Source organism: Dysidea avara, chromosome 10, assembly GCF_963678975.1.
Source record: "Dysidea avara chromosome 10, odDysAvar1.4, whole genome shotgun sequence".
NCBI lineage: Eukaryota > Metazoa > Porifera > Demospongiae > Dictyoceratida > Dysideidae > Dysidea > Dysidea avara.
In genome coordinates this window covers 27,683,482-27,706,011 of record NC_089281.1, presented here as the reverse complement: position 1 = coordinate 27,706,011, position 22,530 = coordinate 27,683,482, and the positions used below count along the sequence as shown (strand labels likewise).

The window sequence follows — 22,530 nt, the reverse complement described above, 5'->3', positions numbered from 1 at the left end:
CACGTTAAAACCAAAACGATGATTAATTTTAGAGGCGCGTATTTCGATAAAATTCTGGGGGAAGTTTGCAGCGTAGACATCCCTATTATCTATGTTTGCAGTAAAGGTAAATTTTGTGTTTTGCTACAAAGTATTTACAATAAGTATTTCTTTGACTGATAAATTGATTGTGGCGTACCGAATTTAAGAAAAACTTGTCAGCAACTCATCATAGCTAGCTAGTATGTAGCTATTAAATATCTATAAGGCTCTCCCAAAAAGAGGAGCCCCCTGGATTCGCCCCTGAAAAAAGCATATCAGAGACTACAGGTGCACAATCCGCAATACCCTCTAGCATATCTATAAGACTATATGACGTAACCCGAGGCGACGTAACCTGTAGTCTCGCGGCGCCCGACCCTAAAAAGAGGGTCTGGTGAAACTGTGTACAAAAAGTTTGAGCTCTGGAATGTTTATTGGATGACGTTTTACGTGTTACGTAAGTGCACTGTTTACGTCACAACATCCATTCAACCAGATCCGCTTACAGCATCACCAAACTAATAGCGTTACTTTATTTATTCAACATTAAAACGAACCCAACAGAATTGTATGGCTGTTTTCTCAATGAGTTTAAGCGGCAGAGTCACCGGATGTAATTAACCGTAAGCCGCGAATCTTTTGAAATGTACGCATTACATAATCAATTTGAAATAGAGCGGTCTGATTGGAGCTTCCAACATTCCGGCAGCGCCAAACTTTTTGTACACAGTTTCACCAGACCCTCTTTTTAGGGTCGGGCGCCGCGAGACTACGTAACCTGCGAAGCTGAATATCACGTGACTAAACAGTGCCCATTTGCAAAGCATATATTGCATAGTACCATTACAAGATCGCATAACTATATTCGCTGTGCATGATGGCAAGTGTGACTAATTTGCCATGGGACCAGTCCACCTTCATTGGCAGGCTCAACTACTATGCTCGCGTGACTGACCCTCGACTTGTCTTCGTTACCAATGCTACTCTAAACAAGGCCAAGCACATCATCTTAGCAAATCAGTGAGTGCGGTAATATGCAATAGCTATGTATATGTTATGCTGCTAAAGACATTCATGAAGCTTGCACTACATCATCGGTGGCATCTAGCTAGCTATAAAATTTACCTATATTGCATAGGGTAAATTGTTATTGATTAGATAGCCACAATTGACTGCTTATAATTTTATACAGGAAAAAGTTAGCTACAGTTAGTAGAACAATACACACGGTTATACAAGGTGTATAAATCACTATATGACTAGCAAAAATAATCTGGCATAATTTTGTTGTCATATACCAGTACATGTGTTCAATTCAGCTACAGTTTCAGAATCCTACTTATGTATAATTTCATTGTGCTTTTCCTCAGCGTGTCACACACCATACAAAACATTCAAGTTCTGCATCAATAATATAGACTACATATACAATTAACAATAGTAGTTACAATAATATAATCCACTGCCAATCATACACACAGTTTGCATGCATGCATCAGTATAAGCTATGTATTTTGAAATGTCATTACTATATACTATCATGGTCACACCTACCCATGCAGTGAATAACAATGCGTGCACCATATACTCAGGTACTATGAGACAACACGGGCAAATCCTCAGAATAACTCAAAGGGGGTTGTACCATGCATGTCTCACAGGTGAAAGGTGTGAGCATCCAAAGTCCCACAATAATCTAATAAAATAGTCATGTTGAATAGCCACCTGCCTGCTCTATTATAAAGTTACTAACTATATTGAATTAGAATAGAATGATAGTTTACAGTGAGCTGATGCATCGGTTTCCCAGGCAAAGCTTTACATTTATAGTGTGACATTGTACCTATTATCCTTTTATGCAGATTGTATATGCCAGCATAATAGGCTGCCTATAAGGCCACATAAACTTAATTATTAGTTTCTCATCCTCCTGTACTCAAAATGTCAGTGCAGGAGGACAGATTTTTATTCTATTTTTTACTAACTAGATAGCTGAAGTAGCTAGCTAAAAAAAACTCAAAGTATAATTTTCTTATAGACTGCTCTAGCTAAGTACCAACTATAAAAGGTGCTAATTGGCCTCCCTTAGCCTTGCACCAGTGGTGCAAAAAATCCTTGATGAGGTAAGCAAAATGGTGATGCAGGCAGGGATGAGATACTAATAATTAAGTTTATATGGTCTAATCAGTTGACAAACAGTAACTTTCAAACTTACTGCAGAGCAATTTTCAAAGTGTTGTGATCATGCAGTCAAAGTTATGCCAAATGTAAATACATTTAGCTGTTATATGCAGCATAGGGTATTGCAGTACAGAACTTGGTTGAGTGGCATACATACATTGTTATTTACAATGCTATAACCCAGACATACAATGGATCCTTACATGCAGCATTTTAAGGCAGCACTATTTTTGTCTTAATTGTGTGTAAAAATGTTGTCATGCAATGTAATAGAACAAATCAACTTATCCTCTGAGGAGAGAGCATAAAATTGGAGCTAGGATCATTCTGGAATTACATGCCATAAAGTTATTGTATGAGTAGACCAAACTACACTGCAGTAGAGAGTAACTACATATCAGGTAGCTATAGCTGCATACAGCTAGATGCATGCATGCACAATATTTTTAAGTAGTATAATTAGGCAATCATTACTTTCCATGCACTTCAAGAAAAAAATGGTAGTGACCATCACTATTATATAGTGCTAAAAGTAGTGGCTGTTACAACCAAATTAGTGACTATTGCATGTAAGAGACTTGTAAGTGACTTTCACTACTTATTTTTATTGCAATGTATTATATATTATTCAAAGGTTAACACATGTGTGTGGGTGATTTGTTTGAAACACTGTGCAGAAGCTGTTGTGTGTGTGTGAGTATCTTTAAGCTGTGATTACCCTGCAATACTAGATAAATTGCTTTAATTTGATTATGCAGGTGACCAAGTTGTATTGTATAGTTGCTTCTAACAACAGTAACAAACAAATAAAACAGTCAGTATATATATATATGCCATAGTGTAATCACATAACTAAAGAATGCAGTGTACACTTGTACATTATATCACACAATGGACTAGTCTCGCGTTACCAAACCAATACGTGCCAGGCGCTTATCGATATCCTGATTATAAGCACCGGCTGGATATCAATAAGCACCTGGCGTATTGGTCTGGGAACGCGAGACTAACAATGGACATGCCTTAGCTGCATCAGGTAAATTTGCCTACCTCATTGATCCGTGTTTCACTAATTTTGGTTGTGCATACACATAATTATACAGATTTGTGCTGCATGTCTGCATGTAGCAATTAAAAGACAATTACCACATGTGACATCTTGTTGATCATGGCCTTTTTTCTGATGCATGAATAGTTTGTCTTTCACAAAAAGCTAGCAACTGCCTATAAGAGCTATATGCAAAGACTAAAGACTCAATCCCACTATACAATTCAATTTTCATGCTAGTTAAGCACCCTATAGTCTTCAGTCTATATACACCTGCATGTAATTTTTATTAAAACCCTTATGATGAGACTTCCTCCTCCTAACAGACAAAGTTGACAGAATACGATAGGGAAGGTGCCATACTGGTAGTAAAAGAACACTTAAGGACATATTATTTACATAATATCAATTATGTTGTACATGAGGTGTGCCGCTGGGTTATGTACTGTAACAGATTGGTTATATCCGCAGCAATATCTCAGCTTAATAAGGCTATCAGAAATGTGTGTTATAATGGTGTGAATTTTGTCACTAACACACTTATTTTATGTTCTTATAGTGCTACATAGTGGTGTACAATGTAACTACATACAAGCATAGAACAAATGTCATCACTTTTGTAAACAGTGCAACACAAACCAGTTGCTCACAAGCCTTATCACCAAAAGTATCATGAAGAACCATACTGTCACAATAATGAAAACCTGACAGGCAGGAACTTTAACAATTTACCATGATGGTATTTTGGCAAGAAAAGGTTTGGTATAGAGTTTGTGCCGGAGGGAGGATTTATATAGTTTGGCAAATGCTGCTTATTTGCATAATTGCATTCTAACTTGCAAATTGCGCCAGATACATAATGCTCCTGATGCACAAAGTCAGCAACACATGTAGTTTGGAGTAACTTGCAATTGGGTGGGAGTGTGCATATGACACAGAGAACTGATTAAAAACATGTGACTTGCTGTAATGCAACACACATGCCTGTGTGCTGCTATTAACATAATATGTATTGTGCTAAACTTATACAAAATAATAGCCAGGACGATCCTTATAACAATATGATTGTATAGGCAAAATAAAAATCATGCGGTGAAGCATCTGTTTGCCTTGTTACTCTAATGAGCAGCCACAGATGGACAATCACGCATGACAAAATGTGTTTGCAAACTAAATTAGACAGCTAAATATACATTTTGTTATGATGATTGGTATAGGGTGTTATATTTTAGTTGTATTGGGATCAATTATATAGTACATATAGCTAATGCACTTTGATGCATTAAATATATGCGTATGTTATGTCATGCAGTCCATTATAGTACCATTAAGATTACTCCCTTAAACAACCACAACTACTAATGGACATCAATTTGATACATTAGCTATACTATTAGCTTTCTCTGCATGTGTCTTCATGTAGCTGTGTTTAACCATCTGAAACGGTAAGCATATAATTATAGTGGCGAGCGATTGTGAGACTCGTGGTTCTAGTGCACTAAGCATCTTGAGAATTGCCATACAAATACACATTGCACAGACAAAAATTTTGCACAAACAATGCAAGCCAGTAACTAACTGTGTAGTAATATGTGTCCATGCTGTAAACACCACCACAGCATAATACATTATTGAATTGAATCCAAGTTATCAATGAGACAAGAGTATTACCATCATGAATGTAAAGAGATATGACAACAATGCATGATTGTAAGGAAGGCACTGGTATTGTTCTCATAATTTTATTTCTATCTCAGTCACCAAGCTATTATCAATTGTACACTTTAAATGCAATGATATTATGTATCTCTGATGGCACAGGAAAGGAATCAAGTTACCTCATGTGACCAAGGAAGAGGCTATCAGGGCTCGTGTGATATATAACTCTGCTATTCACCCTGATAATGGAGTAAGGATGAACATGATAGGACGTCTGTCAGCATATATGCCCTGTGCGACAATACTTGCTGGAGCTTTACTGACTTTCTACAAGTATGAAACATGTGTGTTTGCTCTATAATGTAGTATTATAGTCCTGTTAGAACTATGCCACAAGTAATTGCCACACAGTTTGTCGTCCAGTCCTATACCGCAACTGTCAATTACACAAACAGGAATGCCAAGTCACAGACTACAGGATGGTTTGTTACTTATTATATTATAGAAGGTAAGTATTAATCATATTGTATGCACAGGCAGATAGCAACCGCTTATGTTGGAGCCACAAGTGGTGCGGTGTTTGTATCAGTTGGACTGAATTCATTACTAGTAGTAAGAGTCATGTTGATAATGAATTTTGTGTTGTAGTGTATACATTTTCCTAATGTAGAAAGCACCAATATTGTTGAAGAGGTGGGTACCACTAGCAGCAGTGGTGGCTGCCAATTGTGTCAACATCCCCACCATGAGACAAAGGTAGTTTGCGTGTGTGTGCGTGTGTATGCGACTATGCGTGCGTGCGTGCGTGCGTGTGTGAACATGTGTACATTTGCATGTATAGCAGGGGCGGATCTAGGATTTCAGAAGGGGGGGTGCTAACATAAAGGTTGATTGGCTAAGAAAGGTAACAACTGGTTAATACAACTATAGCTATAGTGTGCAGAGCATGCTCTATCTAGGGGGCTCTGGGGGCATGCCCCAACAGAAAAAAATTTCAAATTTAGCCTATTTAGTATTAAAATTTGGCAATATTTTTGATTGAAAAATGATGCCACTTTGTTTAAGTGATTCACAATGCTTGTAAAGCATTGTGAGTCACCTAAGTGTAATAATGATGAAATGACACCATTATTCCAGAACAGTTGTAATACTAGCTGTCATATAAGGGCACAGCCAGTAACTAAATATATATTCTTTACATAAAGAACAGGAAGGGGAAGGATACAGCTATACATGATCAATATTTGCCATAAATTTTGTGTTTGAAATACCTTAATTTAACAGTACATTAAATTTAGCAATTTTAGAGTTTGATTTTTTGCTAATTGATTACATCAATTCACAAATTAATAAAATTTATATGGTAAATTCATCAATATACAAGATGGCTAAATTTAGTCTATTACTTGGCTTAAGGTATAGCTAGTGTGCTTTACAGTCTCATGGCTCAAACTATAACATCCAAACAGTAACAATGAAAGAGGGGGCTTGAGAGGGCAAGTATACACTCACCATACAGTGTGTAGAGTACGCATATGTAGAATTTTCCAGCTAGGATGATGCTTCCTCTTGAAACTTTTGGAATATAGCTATCACAAGATTGAATCTGGAAGCTATTTTTAACCAAATACTCTATTGTACTGAAAGATTGTGGAGGTACAATATGGATGAGTTCAGTTGTAAGCAATTTTAGAAAAACAGAACTACACCTTTAATTTAATGCTATTGGATTTTGTAATGGATTATAAGGCAATACATAATAGTGGATTTTCAAAGACATACACAGGATTGGATCTTAAGGTCACTGTAGAGATTTAAATGCACATAACTTCAACTTTGTAGTATATATCTAATCAAAAACAGCCAAGCTGTAAAAAAAGGTGCGGCCCCCAAAAAGGCCATGGTGAAAAAAGATGTGAAATCCAAGGTGGCAGCCAAGAAATGGCTGTGATGGTAGGTTAATGGTTACATTTTAATAACGACGATTCAGGTGAATTTGGTGCCAAGACCAATTGCAAGTGGCACAAAATTCACCTGAATTGTCGTTATTAAAATGTAACCATTAACCTACCATCACAGCCATTTCTTGGCCGCCACCTTGGATTTCACATCTTTTTTCACCATGGCCTTTTTGGGGGCCACACCTTTTTTTACAGCTTGGCTGTTTTTGATTAGATATCACTTCTTTTTGTATTTGTATACTGCAAAGCCGGCCTATGGCTGGCTTTGAGGCTTTTTTAACCCATGTGTTTTTTTCTTTACCACAGGAAGAAGAAAAGAACTTAAAGAAGATTTTTAATGCTTCAATTATTTTTGATTTTATTAGTAATTATACGAATTATATACATATATTTATTACATGCCCATTATTCCCCACAGGATATTTTTTTGCAGCTGATCTCTCCACTGGGTGACTTGAAATGTAGCTAAACTATATACAGGATGGTTTCTTTGTAGCTGAACTCTCTGCAAAGTGACCTCTTCTAGCTGGTCTCTCTACAGGGTGATTTGTTTCTAGCTGAACTCTCTACAGGTGATTTGTTTGCAGCTAAACTCTCTACATGGTGGTTTCTTTGTAGCTGAACTCTCTACATGATGGTTTCTTTGTAGCTGAACTCTCTATAAGGTGACTTCGTCCAGCTGATCTCTCTACGGGGTGATTTGTTTCTAGCTGAACTCTCTACAGGTGATTTGTTTGCAGCTAAACTCTCTACATTGTGGTTTCTTTGTAGCTGAACTCCCTACATGGTGGTTTCTTTGTAGCTAAACTCTCTACAAGGTAACTTCTTCTCTACAGGGTGATTTGTTGTAGTTGAATTCTCTACAAGGTGGTTTGTTTGAGGCTGAACTCTCTACATGGTGGTTTCTTTGTAGCTGAACTCTCTACAGAGTAATTTGTTTGTAGCTGAACTCTCTACATGATGGTTTCTTTGTAACTGAACACTCTACAAGGTGACTTCTTCTAGCTGATCTTTCTACAGGGTGAATTGTTGTAGCTGAACTATCTACAAGGTAACTTCTTCTAGCTGATCTCTCTACAGGGTGATTTGTTCGTAACTGAACTCTCTGCATGATGATTTCTTTGTAGCTGAACTCTCTACAAGGTGACTTCTTCTAGCTGATCCCTCTACAGGGGAATTTATTTATAGCTGAACTCTCTACAAGTGATTTATTTGCAGCTGAACTCTTTATGTGGTGGTTTCTTTGTAGCTGAACTCTCTACAAGGTGACCTCTTCTAGCTGATCTCTCTACAGGATGATTTGTTTCTAGCTGAACTCTCTACAGGTGATTTTTTTTGCAGCTAAACACTCTACATGGTGGTTTCTTTGTAGCTGAACTCTGTGCATGATGGTTTCTTTGTAGCTAAACTCTTTACAAGGTGACTTCTTCTAGCTGAACTCTCTACGGGGTAATTTCTTTGTAGTTGAACTCTCTATATTATGATAGTTTCTTTGTAACTGAACTCTCTACAAGGTAACTTCTTCTAGCTGATCTTTCTACTGGGTGATTTGTTTGCAGCTGAACTCTCTACATGGTGGTTTCTTTGTTGCTGAACTCTCTACAAGGTGAATTCTTCTACCTGATCTCTCTACAGGGTAATTTGTTTGTAACTGAACTCTGTACAAGTGCATTTTTGTGGGTGATCTCACTGCAGGTTGATTTGTTTGTAGCTGAATTCACGAAAGGGTGATTTTGCTTGTAGCTGAACTCCTTGCATTGTGTCTAGATTCTAGCTGATCTCTCTACAGGGTGATTTGTTTGTAGCTGATCTCTCTACAAGTTGATTTGTGTGTAGCTGATCTCTCTGCAGGTTGATTAATTTGTAGCCGATCTCTCTACAAGGTAATTTGTTTGTAGCTGAATTGTCTATAAGGTGATTTATTTGTAGCTGATCTCTCTGCAGGTTGATTTGTTTTAGCTGAACTCTCTGCAGGGTGATTTACTTGTAGCTGAACTCCTTACATTGTGTCTAGTTTCTAGCTGATCTCTCTACAGGGTGATTTGTTTGTAGCTGACCTCTCTACAAGTTGATTTGTGTGTAGCTGATCTTTCTACAGGTTGATTTGTTTGTAGCCGATCTCTCTACAGTGTAATTTGTTTGTAGCTGAACTCTGTACAAGGTGCTTTTTTGTAGGTGATCTCACTGCAGGTTGATTTGTTTGTAGCTGAACTCACTAAAGGGTGATTTGCTTGTAGCTGAACTCCTTACATTGTGTCTAGTTTCTAGCTGATCTCTCTACAGGGTGATTTGTTTGTAGCTAATCTCTCTACAAGTTGATTTGAGTGTAGCTGATCTCTCTGCAGGTTGATTAATTTGTAGCCGATCTCTCTACAAGGTAATTTGTTTGTAGCTGAACTGTCTATAAGGTGATTTGTTTGTAGCTGATCTCTCTGCAGGTTGATTTGTTTTAGCTGAATTCTCTACAGGCTGATTTACTTGTAGCTGAATTCCTTACATTGTGTCTAGTTTCTAGCTGATCTCTCTACAGGGTAATTTGTTTGTAGCTGAACTCTCTATAAGGTGATTTGTTTGCAGCTGAACTCTCTACATGGTGGTTTCTTTGTTGCTGAACTCTCTACAGGGTGTTTTGCTTGTAGCTGAACTCTCTACAGGGTGATTTGTTTCTAGCTTATCTCTCTACAGGTTGATTTGTGTGTAACTGATCTCTCTACAAGCTGATTTGTTAGTAGCTGATCTCTCTGCAGGTTGATTTGTTTCTAGCTGATCTCTGTACAAGTTGATTTGTTTGTTGCTGATCGCTCTAAAAGTTGATTTGTTTGTAGCTGAACTCTCTGCAAAGTGTTTTGTTTCTAACTGACCTCTCTTCAGGGTGATTTGTTTCTAGCTGATCTCTCTACAGGGTGATTTTTTTGTAGCTGACCTCTCTTCAGGGTGATTTGTTTCTAGCTGATCTCTCTACAGGGTGATTTTTTGTAGCTGACATGTCTTCAGGGTGATTTGTTTCTAGCTGATTGCTCTACAGGTTGATTTGTTTGTAGATGAACTCTCTACAGGGTAATTTGCTTGTAGCTGAACTCCTTACTTTGTGTCTAGTTTGTAGCTGATCTCTCTACAGGGTGATTTGTTTGTAGCTGATCTCTATACAAGTTAATTTGTGTGTAGCTGATCTCTCTGCAGGGTGATTTGTTTGTAGCCGATCTCTCTACAAGGTAATTTGTTTGTAGCTGAACTATCTATAAGGTGATTTGCATGTAGCTGATCTCTCTGCAGATTGATTTGTTTTAGCTGAACTCTCTACAGGGTGATTTGTTTCTAGCTTATCTCTCTACAGGTTGATTTGTGTGTAACTGATCTCTCTACAAGCTGATTTGTTTGTAGCTGATCACTCTGTAGGTTGATTTGTTTCTAGATGATCTCTCTACAGGTTGATTTGTTTGTAGCTGAACTCTCTGCAAAGTGTTTTGTTTGTAGTTGATCTCTCTACAAGGTGATTTTTTGTAGCTGACCTCTCTTCAGGGTGATTTGTTTCTAGCTGATATCTCTACAGGGTGATTTTTTGTAGCTGACCTCTCTTCAGGGTGATTTGTTTCTAGCTGATCGCTCTACAGGTTGGTTTGTTTGTAGCTGAACTCTCTACAGGGTGATTTGCTTGTAGCTGAACTCCTTACATTGTGTCTAGTTTCTAGTTGATCTCTCTACAGGGTGATTTGTTTGTAGCTGATCTCTCTACAAGTTGATTTGTGTGTAGCTGATCTCTCTGCAGGTTGATTTGTTTGTAGCCGATCTCTCTACAGGATAATTTGTTTGTAGCTGAACTCTCTATAAGGTGATTTGTTTGTAGCTGATCTCTCTGCAGGTTGATTTGTTTTAGCTGAACTCTCTACAGGGTGATTGCTTGTAGCTGAACTCCTTACATTGTGTCTAGTTTCTAGCTGATGTCTCTGCAGGGTGATTTTTTGTAGCTGAACTCTCTACAGGGTGATTTGTTTCTAGCTTATCTCTCTACAGGTAGATTTGTGTTGATTTGTTCATTGCTGATCGCTCTAAAGGTTGATTTGTTGTAGCTGAACACTCTGCAAAGTGTTTTGTTTGTAGCTGATCACTCTAAAGGGTAATTTGTTTGTAGCTGAACTCTCTCCACAGTGACTTGTGTGTAGCTGAATTCTGTGTAGCTGAATTCTCTAGAGAGTGACTTAATTGTAGCTGAATTCTCTACAGGGTGCATGACTTGTTTATAGCTGAACGTTCTTCAGTGTGACTTGTAATGTTCTGAATCTCTATAGTGATATATTTGCTTAACTCTCCACATGGTGACTGTCTTTTCTTGCTGAACTGTCTATACGATTAACTGTTTGCAGCTGAACTCCCCAGTGGCGTAGCCAAGGGTGGGCATGGGCGGGCATTTGCCCAACCATCACAGTTTCTTGCCCAACCATCACAAGTAGCCAGTTTAAAATTTACGCGAGGATTCACAGCAGCACACAAAACAACCCTTTTTAATACTGTAAAGCGTAAAAATGTACCTCATTTGTTGAGCCATGATTCGAAGAAGCTAGGGATTGAGATAAATGGTGTATCACGTGATCCATTACGCGAAAAATCCCTTGGAAAACCCCAATAATTACACTTCATGTAGACGCACGTGCCACGTTCTTTGGCGGGATTTAAATTCGAAATTTAAAATAGCCCGGAGTCGAAGCGTGGTACACTATACACTATACAGGGGCGGATCCAGGGGGGGCACGGGGGGCACGTGCCCTCCCCCCCCCCCCCCCCCCCTCCTTTAAAAAAATGTATATAAGATCGAGATACTCTAATAGAGCAGTCAATCACCAATCACTCTAATAAAGCAGTCACAGTGTTCAGTGTAGCTTACTTAGGAAGCTATAAATAGGATTTTATTTTACATAACATACGTGATATAATATATTTGGTAAAGGATAACTAGCTATTATTGTTGTGACCTTTTTTTTTTTTTTTTTTTTTTTTGCTCTTCAACTTTTTTTCAGCAAGGTGCCCCCCCTCTTTCCAGACTCTGGATCCGCCCCTGCTATAGTCGTGGTACTGTACAAGGTACTGTATCTCTAAGTCACAGTGAGTGATAATCGTCAGTAGGATTCAGTGTGGATGGTGCTGGCAGCAAAAGATTTCGTTTCAGTGGACTTGTCAAGCATATTTTTTTGATAAGGAAAGTACCGTATAGCCTAACTTACTGCTGATGAAAGAAAACGGGTAAACGTACTCTTCTAGATAGCAATAATGGCATATGGAAATGGAGAAAAGGTCAAGTCATTATAAAGTGTCACGTACACAATTTGTCTAACCGAGTAGTGGTTTACACCAGATTCATGCAAACTGTACATTGGCTACTATAAGTCTGGGACGAAGCTTTCTTGACATGCTGATATTTGTGACGAGACTCATTATAGCGCCCCTGGCCTTCAGTCGGAGCCATGTGGCGTTTACTTGAAAAGCATTACATAGTGGTTGATCTGTAAGCTATACTGCCAGTTGATTGTAGTAAATATGTGATGAAATGTTTACATTGTTGGTTCTCGTAGGTTCAGCAGTTTGATGTCACGTGATGCTCGACTATGACGATCGTCGGTGGATGCCTGCCCAGCAAGTTTAATAGAATAGCATAGCTAGTAAATGTTGCATGCATGCAAGCAAGCAGCATTTATTTACACTATAGCATAGGTAGCTAGGCCTTGTGTGCATACACTTTTCATATTTTTCTTTGATAATGTCTCGCATGAAAGTGAGCATGTTTCTTGTGCGTGTAGTTAAGTTGATGTTATGCCCGACCATCAAATATTTTTTTTATTTTTATTTTTTTTTATGAAGCGGTTTACCCTGTAGGCGTGACAACAAATCGATCTTGTTTTATGCGAATAATCGGTCATAACTCCTGAACCATTCATCGGATTTGTACCAAATTTGATGCTAGGATTCGCCGTTAGACTCCCTTTCTGTGTGCCAAATTTCAAGGCGTTCGGAGTACGCGTTTGCTTGTTATAGCAATTTTTGCAAGTGTGCGAAAAGACGAAGAAGAAAAAAAAACGAAGAAAAAAAAACGAAACGTTGGCAGCTCGTATCTCGGAAATGGCTGGAGCGATTTCCTTCAAATTTGGAATGTAGACTTCCCTGGCTGGCGGGCAACTGTGTAGAAAATTTGGCTCCAATCAGATATGTGATCACCGAGATACAAAGGTGTGAAAATGACGTTTTCGTTTTTCCTGTCCATATACTCACGGGTGTGGCGCGCCGGCTTCTTGGGCCGCACGACACACTACCGTGTGTCTTGATAGCCACGGACTGTTCTGTTACTATTTCAATCTGACTTTTTCAACTATATGGCCCCACCACCATATTAATTTTTTACAACCAGTCAGAAGTCACTTACATATATAAATAGTTTTTGGCCACAAATAACTCCTTATAACATGACAGCGTAAATGCTGTGGTATGATTTGAGCTTATAAAGTTGAGCTTCAAGCTTAAGGGGTTTGGAAGTGCAAACCCTATATGACATTAAATTTTATTAACTTCAATCGATGCTAGATTCAGATAAATGCAGCATGGAATTTTGATACTGATAAAGCAAAAACAAACAGTTCTCAGATACTACAGCCTTGTTAACTGTATACATGCTAAGAAATTAACTGTTTTGCTTAAGCATGTTAACCCAAGCATCAATGTAGCAACAACTGAAAATACCCACTATAATATTAAACCATTTAACAGAAGTTGTTCTCAGAAAGTGATTAGTATATGGCAGGATGTTTGGAGCAATGGTAAGATAGCAGTGCACAGGTCAAGAAAACACACTGGCAACTTCTTGAAAACAACATTATGATGGATGTTCTATTAGAGTAGTTGACTGTTCTATTAGAGTATTGCGATTTTAGCAGCTTTTAGGTTAAGTCTCATAACAAAAATATAATTTGAACCCCTCTTAGTAATTTTAAATAAAGATTAGCCATTCTCCCTTCTCTTTCCATCTTTTCATTGTCCATGTATACGTATAAGATGCAATTGCATCTATACTGCAACTTCTAGAAGTTTCCTAGCTTGCACATGGTAAAATTTTGGAGGGGGGGTGTTTCAGCACCCAAAGCACCTCCCCTAAATCCGCCCTTGCTGTATAGTGCATGTGTATATGGGTACGTGTGCATGTGCATACATGTGTAAGTGTGTGTGTGTGTGTGTGTAGTGTGTGCGTGTGTGTGTGTGTGTGTGTGTGTGTGTGTGTGTGTGTGTGTGTGTGTGTGTGTGTGTGCATGCATGCATGCATGCATGTGTACGTGTGGCATCCATCACTACATATGCTGAACATGTAGGGAGCTTATTGATGGGATAATGGTGACTGATAAAGATGGAAATGCTCTGGGCGAATCAAGGGTAGGACAAATGACCATTAAATCATGCTGGCAATGATATAAATATAAATATTTGAATACTACATACAGAGAGCTGCTGCTAAAGGGATAGGAGAAGTCTTAATATCAAGAATATTTTTAGTAACACCAGCAATGTGTAAGTATATCAAGGTTATCGGCAAGACTTTACATGTTTTCAAACTTATACATAGTACTAGTACCTACGATAATACAAGTGCTAGAGAGGAGATCAATGCTAAAGGTAAATGTGGTGTGACATAGATATCCATATGGTATCAAATAAACATAGAGTGGCCGAGTGTTCTTGATTTGCATACAGACACTTCTATCAGGATTCTTGTGAGTTGACTAGTCAGCATATATTTTAGTATGGTTAACTGAACCATGATGTACACATGTGTATGGACTAACCAAAATAATTATCTTGTATAGTAAACAACTATACAAATTAAATGTCATGCCATCATTTCGAAAATTTCCTAACTTTGAGGCACAGACTGGTGCAGTTCAGTACTGGGTCCATTCTTATCTACTAAAGTGACTGAACTACTGATGCATTTATTGATATACATGTACATGGCATAGCTATATAATTGTTAGCATGATAGTTGCAGTTCCAATTGGTTGTTCCTTGTTCCCCCAACAATGGTGAGTCTACATGATGTATTCAACTTGAAATTATGTAGAGTGTACGTGCCTTATACACATATACAGTTCACTGAGAACTGATCAGCTGGAGCTTTCACTGCAAGAGGATATTAAGAAGAAATATGATCATCCAATACCAGACAGAGTGTATTTCAATAAAGGATTGTAAGGCTAACAGTGTTGGACCTCAACAAGCATGCACCTTATACAGACTTACATTATAGAATTATTACAGGGCTACACCTTCATCTAGGAAATAGTTCAAGGGATAGGCAAAATAAAGTTTTGTGAGAGTAAGGGGGTAATTGTGTAAAGATCTGTGAGCGGGATAAAGTATTATCCAGATATCCAGATAATACGGATGCCTGTTTCAACCCAAACTAGAAGCAACCTGAGAGATTCAAAATACTAAAATTCTCTGAGGGGGGACATCAGGGGCAGATCCGGCTTTGGGGGCTGAAGCCCCCCCCTTCATATTTAGGCTTTACTTGATCAATATTGTATTACTGCTTTACAGTGACCAGCAGCAAATATGCTGAGTATTATAATGAAATTTTGTCTTAGCATAATTATATGATCACTAATAATACAAAAACTCATAAAACCACCTTATAAACATCTTTCCAAGGTATTATCAGTGGATTTATGCTTAAGTTTATGCAACAAGGATTCGAATCAGCATTGGAGGTGTACAAGATCGAGATACTCTAATAGAGCAGTCAGCTAACTACTCTAATAGAACATTCACTGGAAACATGTAGTTGGTTCTGTTATGGAATTTTTCCAAATCTGCCTACACCTATGCATACAATGAAGTGCATTGGTTTGTTTAAAGGGCTTCATTCATCTACTTGTGTAGTTAATATGTATGGCAATACTTAATTCAGGTACACAATTTCCATTGAAAATGCTCTCAGATTCAATCTTGTATTGTTCAAATTTCAAAATTTTCTACTTTCAACATTATTATTCTAACATGCACCTATTCAGTGTTGTGCAATTGTGAGAGGGGTGCATCATGTACTTGGTTGTCTGTACCTACCCAAACTTTTCCTTAGCAAAATGCTTCAGAGAGCCATACCTATAATCTAAAGGCAGTATATAAGATATCTACAGGCAGAAAATATTATGAATTTTACGTGGAAATGTCTCCAAATTGCAGTATTTTAGCATCTATTTTTCAAAAATTTCCTGGGGGGAGGCATGCCCCCAGACCCCCCTAGTTCCAGCATGATTTGCACACCTCTACCCAAGAGATTAGTACCTTGAGTTAGCCCCCCCCCTTTTATAAATCCTAGATCCGCCCCTGGACATGGGCATGTCATTCTCAGGTACCTGAGAATGCACCAGAAGCAATCTAAGAGAGTCAAAAATACTGGTGAGCATGCCTCCAGATGCCATGTGCAATAAGTAAGTAATTTGAAGCCATCAGGATAGTTTCTAATGCATAAATTAAAGGAATTTTATGGTACAATTTCCTTGACATATAGCTCACAATTAACATTACTACAAACTTAAATGTAATGTTTGTTTCTATTCTAAGGTATTAGTAAAACAAGCGTGTTCTCAATAAAAAATTAACATACAGCATTTTTTATAGCAAGTAATGATGTCACTATCCGTAGGATATCCAGTCAGGATATCCGGATAATAAAAATTGCTATCTGTTTCAGCCCTACTTCTGCATGGTACATTCTCAGGTATCTGAAAATGATCAGAAGTAGTTCATTACTGTTCCTGATGCACTTTAAGAAGGGGAGAGCACCCTAAATGAACCCTAGCTGGTGCATGCTAAGAACTCTGTGTGCACCATCTGAATGTTTAATTAAAATGCATGTACATGTGTATATGCTCTATTAGAGCAGTGACTGTTGTATTTAAATTTTTAATGGTGTATGGGCTAAACAACCTTTAAAATAAATGCTGACAGGATGCTACTATAAGAATTAGTATGTTAGTTACAATTCATCCCAAGTGTTAAGTTTGGAGCTTTACAAACTGAAAATGTGTTTATTATATATTAAGCCAATTTTATTATATATATTTAGTCAATTTTCCTTGGTCTTTCAAAAGCATACACCATTTGAAGAATTTTTTCATGATGGATACATAGCTAAAAGGTGTAGAATTTTTTTTTAGTATGGCATTGGCACAGCATGTGGTGCATGCATAAGATTGCAGTACACATGTAGGTCAAGAATAAGAGGTAATTCAATTTCTCACATAAGATCTTTGTTCTCCTTATATTGGTTAACAGAGTTTTCATAAAATCATGGATGTTCTATTAGAGTAGCTGACTGTTCTATTAGAGTATTTTGATTTCAGTTTGAAATGTACCTTTGACTTTCATTGATTCTTAGAAGAGATTATCCCTTCACCTGCTATATATATTTTCATTGCCTATAAACACTTGTAGCTTCTATTAGCTTCTTAACGAGCACATGGTAAGAGACGGGCACCTCCCCTAAATCCGCCCTTGTAATTACCATGGGAATTCTACACTCTATATTTAGTGTTTCTGGGCTGATGTATAGTATAGTTATAGTGATAATACACCTATACCATTATTAAAACTACAGTCATACAAAAAACATCACTGAATGATTTTGTGATGAGGAGGCAAATGTACATTATACAATATCCTACAGCTCAATGCATTTCTCCTTGTCATGCAGGAATTCCTGGTCAATGTCAAGTATCTGTGTTAGTTTATATTGGTATGACGGTATGACCTATCAGTGATAGTTGCACAAGAAGTGTTCATATACTTACACACATATAGGTCAACTTTTAAACTGCGTTGAAACAAATTTCATGACCACAAGATGGCTTTGTCACTAGATCATAACTTATGTTAATATATGTTATGCCTATAGCTATATAATATAGTAGATTTACTTATACTACTGCATGGTTATATCAAATTTCAAAACACTTTTGAGATTTATCTATCAAATGTTTACATGTACTATATACTCAGTTCTGTACATTACAAATAAATAAATATATTATGCACTTGCAATGTTATGTAGTCTTGTATGACTTTTTAAAATTTATTACTTATTAAGGCTTTACAGCACAAGTGCTGAAGGTCTGTAGGACACCTAATCCTACAGCCTGCTTAAAGTTGTTACATAAAGTATGTTTGAAAAGGAGAAAAATCCATGACTGGACCTGGGCAGCCTTGATTTCCACAATGAAGATCAGCCTGCAACCTATATTACAACTTTTCCACCCTTTTTATTTTCACCAGAATAATTAAGGGACCATGCAGTGCAGCAACACTGAGCAATTAACAGCAGCAGCAACCATTCCTATGTATGTAAGCAATGCAAAACTGAAATACTTATTAACAGAGAGTAGAGTATTATGAAATGCTACATACATATATGCATGGTTTATTGATACTGAGCATTCAGCTGCTGCTGGTATGCTCAGATACATAATTTATTATTAGTACTGTATACAATAATTAAAGAAACCAGTGTTAAAATCATTAGCTTATTCAATTAGAAATTCTGGCAAAGAGTTCCATTCTTGGACTGTTCTGGAGAAAAAGCTGCGTTAGTAGGATGTTGTTGGAAGGATAATGATATTGATGGTAACGCATGTCTTGTTAGTCTGGTCATGGGAAGATAATTGGGAGGAATAGATAAAGGAAATTGGTTATGCAGTATTTTGTATAATGTCTGTATAGTCTTGATATCTTTCTTTGTGTTTGGAGTTTAGGCCAAGTGAGATGTTGCATGAGCATTGAAGTGACATATATCTATCATAATCTGATAATACTCACTTTGCTCTCTTCTTTGAATTTTTTTCAACTTTGTACACATCATTGTTGTAGATTGAGTCCCATACTATTGATACATATTCCAATTGAGGCTGAACCATAGCTAAATATGATGGTGCTTTACTTTTGGAGAGCAATTACTTAAGTTTCTCTAAAAAAGTTCAATGTTCTAGATGTTTCAACTGTCCTCCCTCTTGCATGATTCTCACAATTGAGGTGCAACCTACTGCTCTCACATCAAAGGTATTGAATCTCATGTCTACAAGCAATGAATGATAGCTGACAATGACAGTGTTAATTTTAAGGCTTTTGGGGGGATTTCCCCTCTCCTTTGGAGGGGAATCAGGAATTTTGGGAATGACCAGGTGAAATTAAAGTACATATATGATAGCACTCCAAGTTCACAACTAAAACATTTGAATAGTTACCAAACTAGTTAAATAGTCATTTAAGGCTGTGTCATGAGTATAGAGTCATGCTTAGAAAAACAAAGAACCTTTTTAGTGAGCCGTATAGATATCCTAGAAGAACACTGGATAAGGATCTACAAGTACATTTAATAGACATTGAATCTATAACCTGCCATATATCTGCACCCATTTTGATAGCTGATGAACTAGTTCTTGCTGAAGAATGGTAGTGTCTTCATGTGAATCAATCACTCTATATAACAAGTAGTCTCATCAGCGAACAGTTGTAGAGGTGACAGGGACGTATCCAGGATTTTTTCAAGAAGGTTTCCAGATTAGGTAGTGAGGTATAGGTGCAGGGGAGGGGGCAGGGCCCCCAGCTGCTGACAGATTTTGACCATTAGAATGTTTCAAAATTTACTAGATCCGTGATTTCATTGGTAGCTATATAAATACAATCATTCTTTGTTCCCTTATGTCAATTATGGCTGGTTAGATATTGTAGTGACTCAAATATACTAAATTAAAAACTTTAAGATTTAGCTGTTAACTTAGTCTTATACTTATATCATTGCATATACCCATTTAAAAATTGCTTCTCTAATGAATGTTGTATTAGATTAGTTAGAATAGCTACATCTGACTGCTCTATTAGAGTATCTCGATGCATACCCTTGGACTCGTTCTCCCTTAATAATATTATGTACTTTTGAGGAACCAGTTTCCTAATGCACTGTATACCATGCCTTGTTCCCATTTACTCTGTACATTTGTGCTGCCACGCTAAGATGGTTTGCATGGTATTCCTGCTGCAAACTCACAATGAGTTGAAATTTTAGAGCAGGTTAATAGATAGACAGACAGACAGACAGACAGACAGACAGACAGACAGACAGACATGTACATAACACATCTATGGTAGGAACCCATATACGGTAGCATGCTACGGTTGCACCTATAGAGATGCTATTTTTTGACTGGAGCTAGGTGCTACCATAACACTTCAGTTTTTATAGGAACCCTCCCCCCCTCCTTCCCCTTAATATGCATGCCCCTGTTTAACAATGTCACAGTATATACATATACCTGAGGTGGCACGTGTGCCATTAAAGTGGCAGCTTTGTATATCTGTCCTTGTACGATGATTGTAAGCCAGGTGAGCTAGCTTAGAATGGCTCCTGGGCTGTAACAAAGGAAATACATTATAGTAGAAAGCGTGATTATCTTAAGTGCTTCATTTTATTGGTTTTATGGCAGTAACATTACTGTTGCAACCTGCCTGGTTGTTATATGTGGACACAAATTGTTATGTAGTGTCAATCCATGTACTCCCCACTGAGCTGCTTGTTTATTCTTTTTACAACTAAGTTGTAAAAAGAATAAACAAGCAGCTCTTACTATACAATAAAATCTGTGGATAGTTGTTAAGATCATAGATAATATACCTACTGTAGGGTCCGCAACGTGAAATTTCGACCTCTGAGAATCAACTACCAAACTACCCACAAATGCTAGGCTAGGTACCACTTAGAAAATGCCAGATTGGCGTTATTTTTCATTAACGTCTTGTCGTGCAAATCGACGAATATGCTTACAAATTACGAGATTTTTTGCTATATCTTCAAGGAAATGTCTTTTAAAGCTACAATACGCGCTCTCAACCTTTCTTACTAACCGTACTCTAAACTAAAACCACCAGTGGCTGCATTGTCTGGAGCAATTTCCAGCCGCAGCATCGCGAAAATGAAATTTCGGACTATAAAAAAGTTTCGATGTCACTGGAGCACACAGTAGCGATGCCAAAGTAACCCTCCCAGGTCAAACTGGTTTGGCATGGGTGCAACTACTACCACACCAAATATGATCGAATTCCAAAATTGTTTGCCATCTGGCTGAGCTCGACGTCTGTCAAAATTTCGTCTAAACTGAATGCCGATTTTATTCACTGACAGGAACTTTTGCTAGCCAGATGTGCTAGTTTACTTCTCAAAAACTTACTAGACCCATAGCCAGAAGCTTTCATTCATAGGGTTGGCCTGGCAGCTCTTCAAGCGACCTCAAAATTCGCCAAATGCCGATATCCACGGATTTTGCCGATGTTGACCAATTTACAATGCGTTAAAGAAATCTTGCACTAGCGATTTCCAACCTACCAATTTTTCACACATATGTTTGCTACTTAAATTATACACCTTCAATAAATGTTTCACAAGCTGCCGTTCCAGTAAATGGAAGCCAATGCTTCGTACTTTGTATTGCACTTTACTGGATTAAAATCCATGCGATATTTATTGAAATACAACAAATCAAAGTTTGAGAAATAAAAATCCCCATAGGGAGCCCATACAAATAATTGCGTACGTAATTCTAATTGGAAGAATGTGGCACCTGTGATAGCCGAAGTTTCCGAGTGTTTCCGCGTGAATCTGCTGCTGATGAGGACGAAGAAAGTGGTTCTGGGCAAACCGTATATGCTGATTTCGATTTTGCCATGTGTTTTTTGATTGGAGGACGATTGATGTTGGATTACGATGGAAATATGGCCCTTTTAAAGGTAAATCGCCATCTAACACTGCTCAGAATTCAGCATTACAATCACCCTTGGCTTCAAGGCATCCCCCTGCATCGATGCAAGTATAGTTTGAAGGTGAGCAGTTTGTTGTCTTGCGCGGAATTGCAAAATAAGGTTCAAGGTTGAGCATAATCTTTTCAAAAGTGGAGACTGGCATGTGATACCAACCTTACATGGCTTCACACGTACCTGTTGTTATATTCTGGTGTATTTACTGCTGTTTTGATCCATTTTATAGCAGCTTCAGTGATTGTAATTTTGATCAGAAACTATTTATAATTTCTCTTTGTAGTATAGTGATGTCATTGTGTTATATAATAATTATCATCCTTAGTGCTTACAATGTGACAAATAAAGCTGAGCAGAGTCCAAACAAATCTATTTTAAAAATAATGTTGCTCTTACATTGTGTTATCTGATTGTCATGTTTCCGAAGTATGTGTTAATTGTGACTTGTGATGCCAGTACTTGCCATTTATAAAATATTACTGATTTTTCTAGTTAGTTATCCTTGAAAATGCATTAAGTACCTGTGTATACTTAGTATTACACAATACACACAGTATTATTTGTGAATCACTTGCTTTATTCATGTAATTTCTGAGTGGTCAGTCTACAAAGAAGTGGTCACTTTGAGAGGTTTTACTTAGTTCATATGCTGTTCTTCATAAAATAGATATGTGGTGAAAATTTCATGTCGTTATTAGTTTCCTATCTAGATTTATGACACTTTGTATATTGTGTTTGGTGCCATGCAATATACATAAAAAGCATTGAAATGCTGTACACAAAAATCATCACAACGTCAACTTCTTTTCCTTATATCTTTTGATA

General features: G+C 37.5%; 1 protein-coding gene across 1 annotated transcript; it reads left to right on the top strand.

The window, feature by feature from the left end:
- Window positions 1-898: 898 nt before the first annotated feature.
- LOC136236880 (sideroflexin-2-like) lies at window positions 899-15,166 on the top strand. Its single transcript, XM_066027111.1, has 11 exons — window positions 899-1,041; window positions 5,072-5,242; window positions 5,284-5,391; window positions 5,446-5,521; window positions 5,580-5,665; window positions 14,217-14,277; window positions 14,346-14,412; window positions 14,468-14,517; window positions 14,566-14,615; window positions 14,877-14,924; window positions 14,991-15,166. The coding sequence occupies exons 1-11, from the start codon at window positions 899-901 to the stop codon at window positions 15,091-15,093; spliced, it is 963 nt and encodes a 320-aa protein (XP_065883183.1). The 3' UTR covers window positions 15,094-15,166.
- The last annotated feature ends 7,364 nt before the right edge of the window (window positions 15,167-22,530 follow it).

What these genes read in the sequence shown, in the direction of transcription:
- LOC136236880 (XM_066027111.1), top strand. Translation starts at nt 899, where the DNA reads ATGGCAAGTGTGACTAATTTGCCATGGGACCAGTCCACCTTCATTGGC. An exon ending in ACACTTCTATCAGGATTCTT is followed by an intron (nt 14,616 to 14,876) that starts GTGAGTTGACTA and finishes TATAATTGTTAG; the next exon opens with CATGATAGTTGCAGTTCCAA. An exon ending in TCCTTGTTCCCCCAACAATG is followed by an intron (nt 14,925 to 14,990) that starts GTGAGTCTACAT and finishes ACACATATACAG; the next exon opens with TTCACTGAGAACTGATCAGC.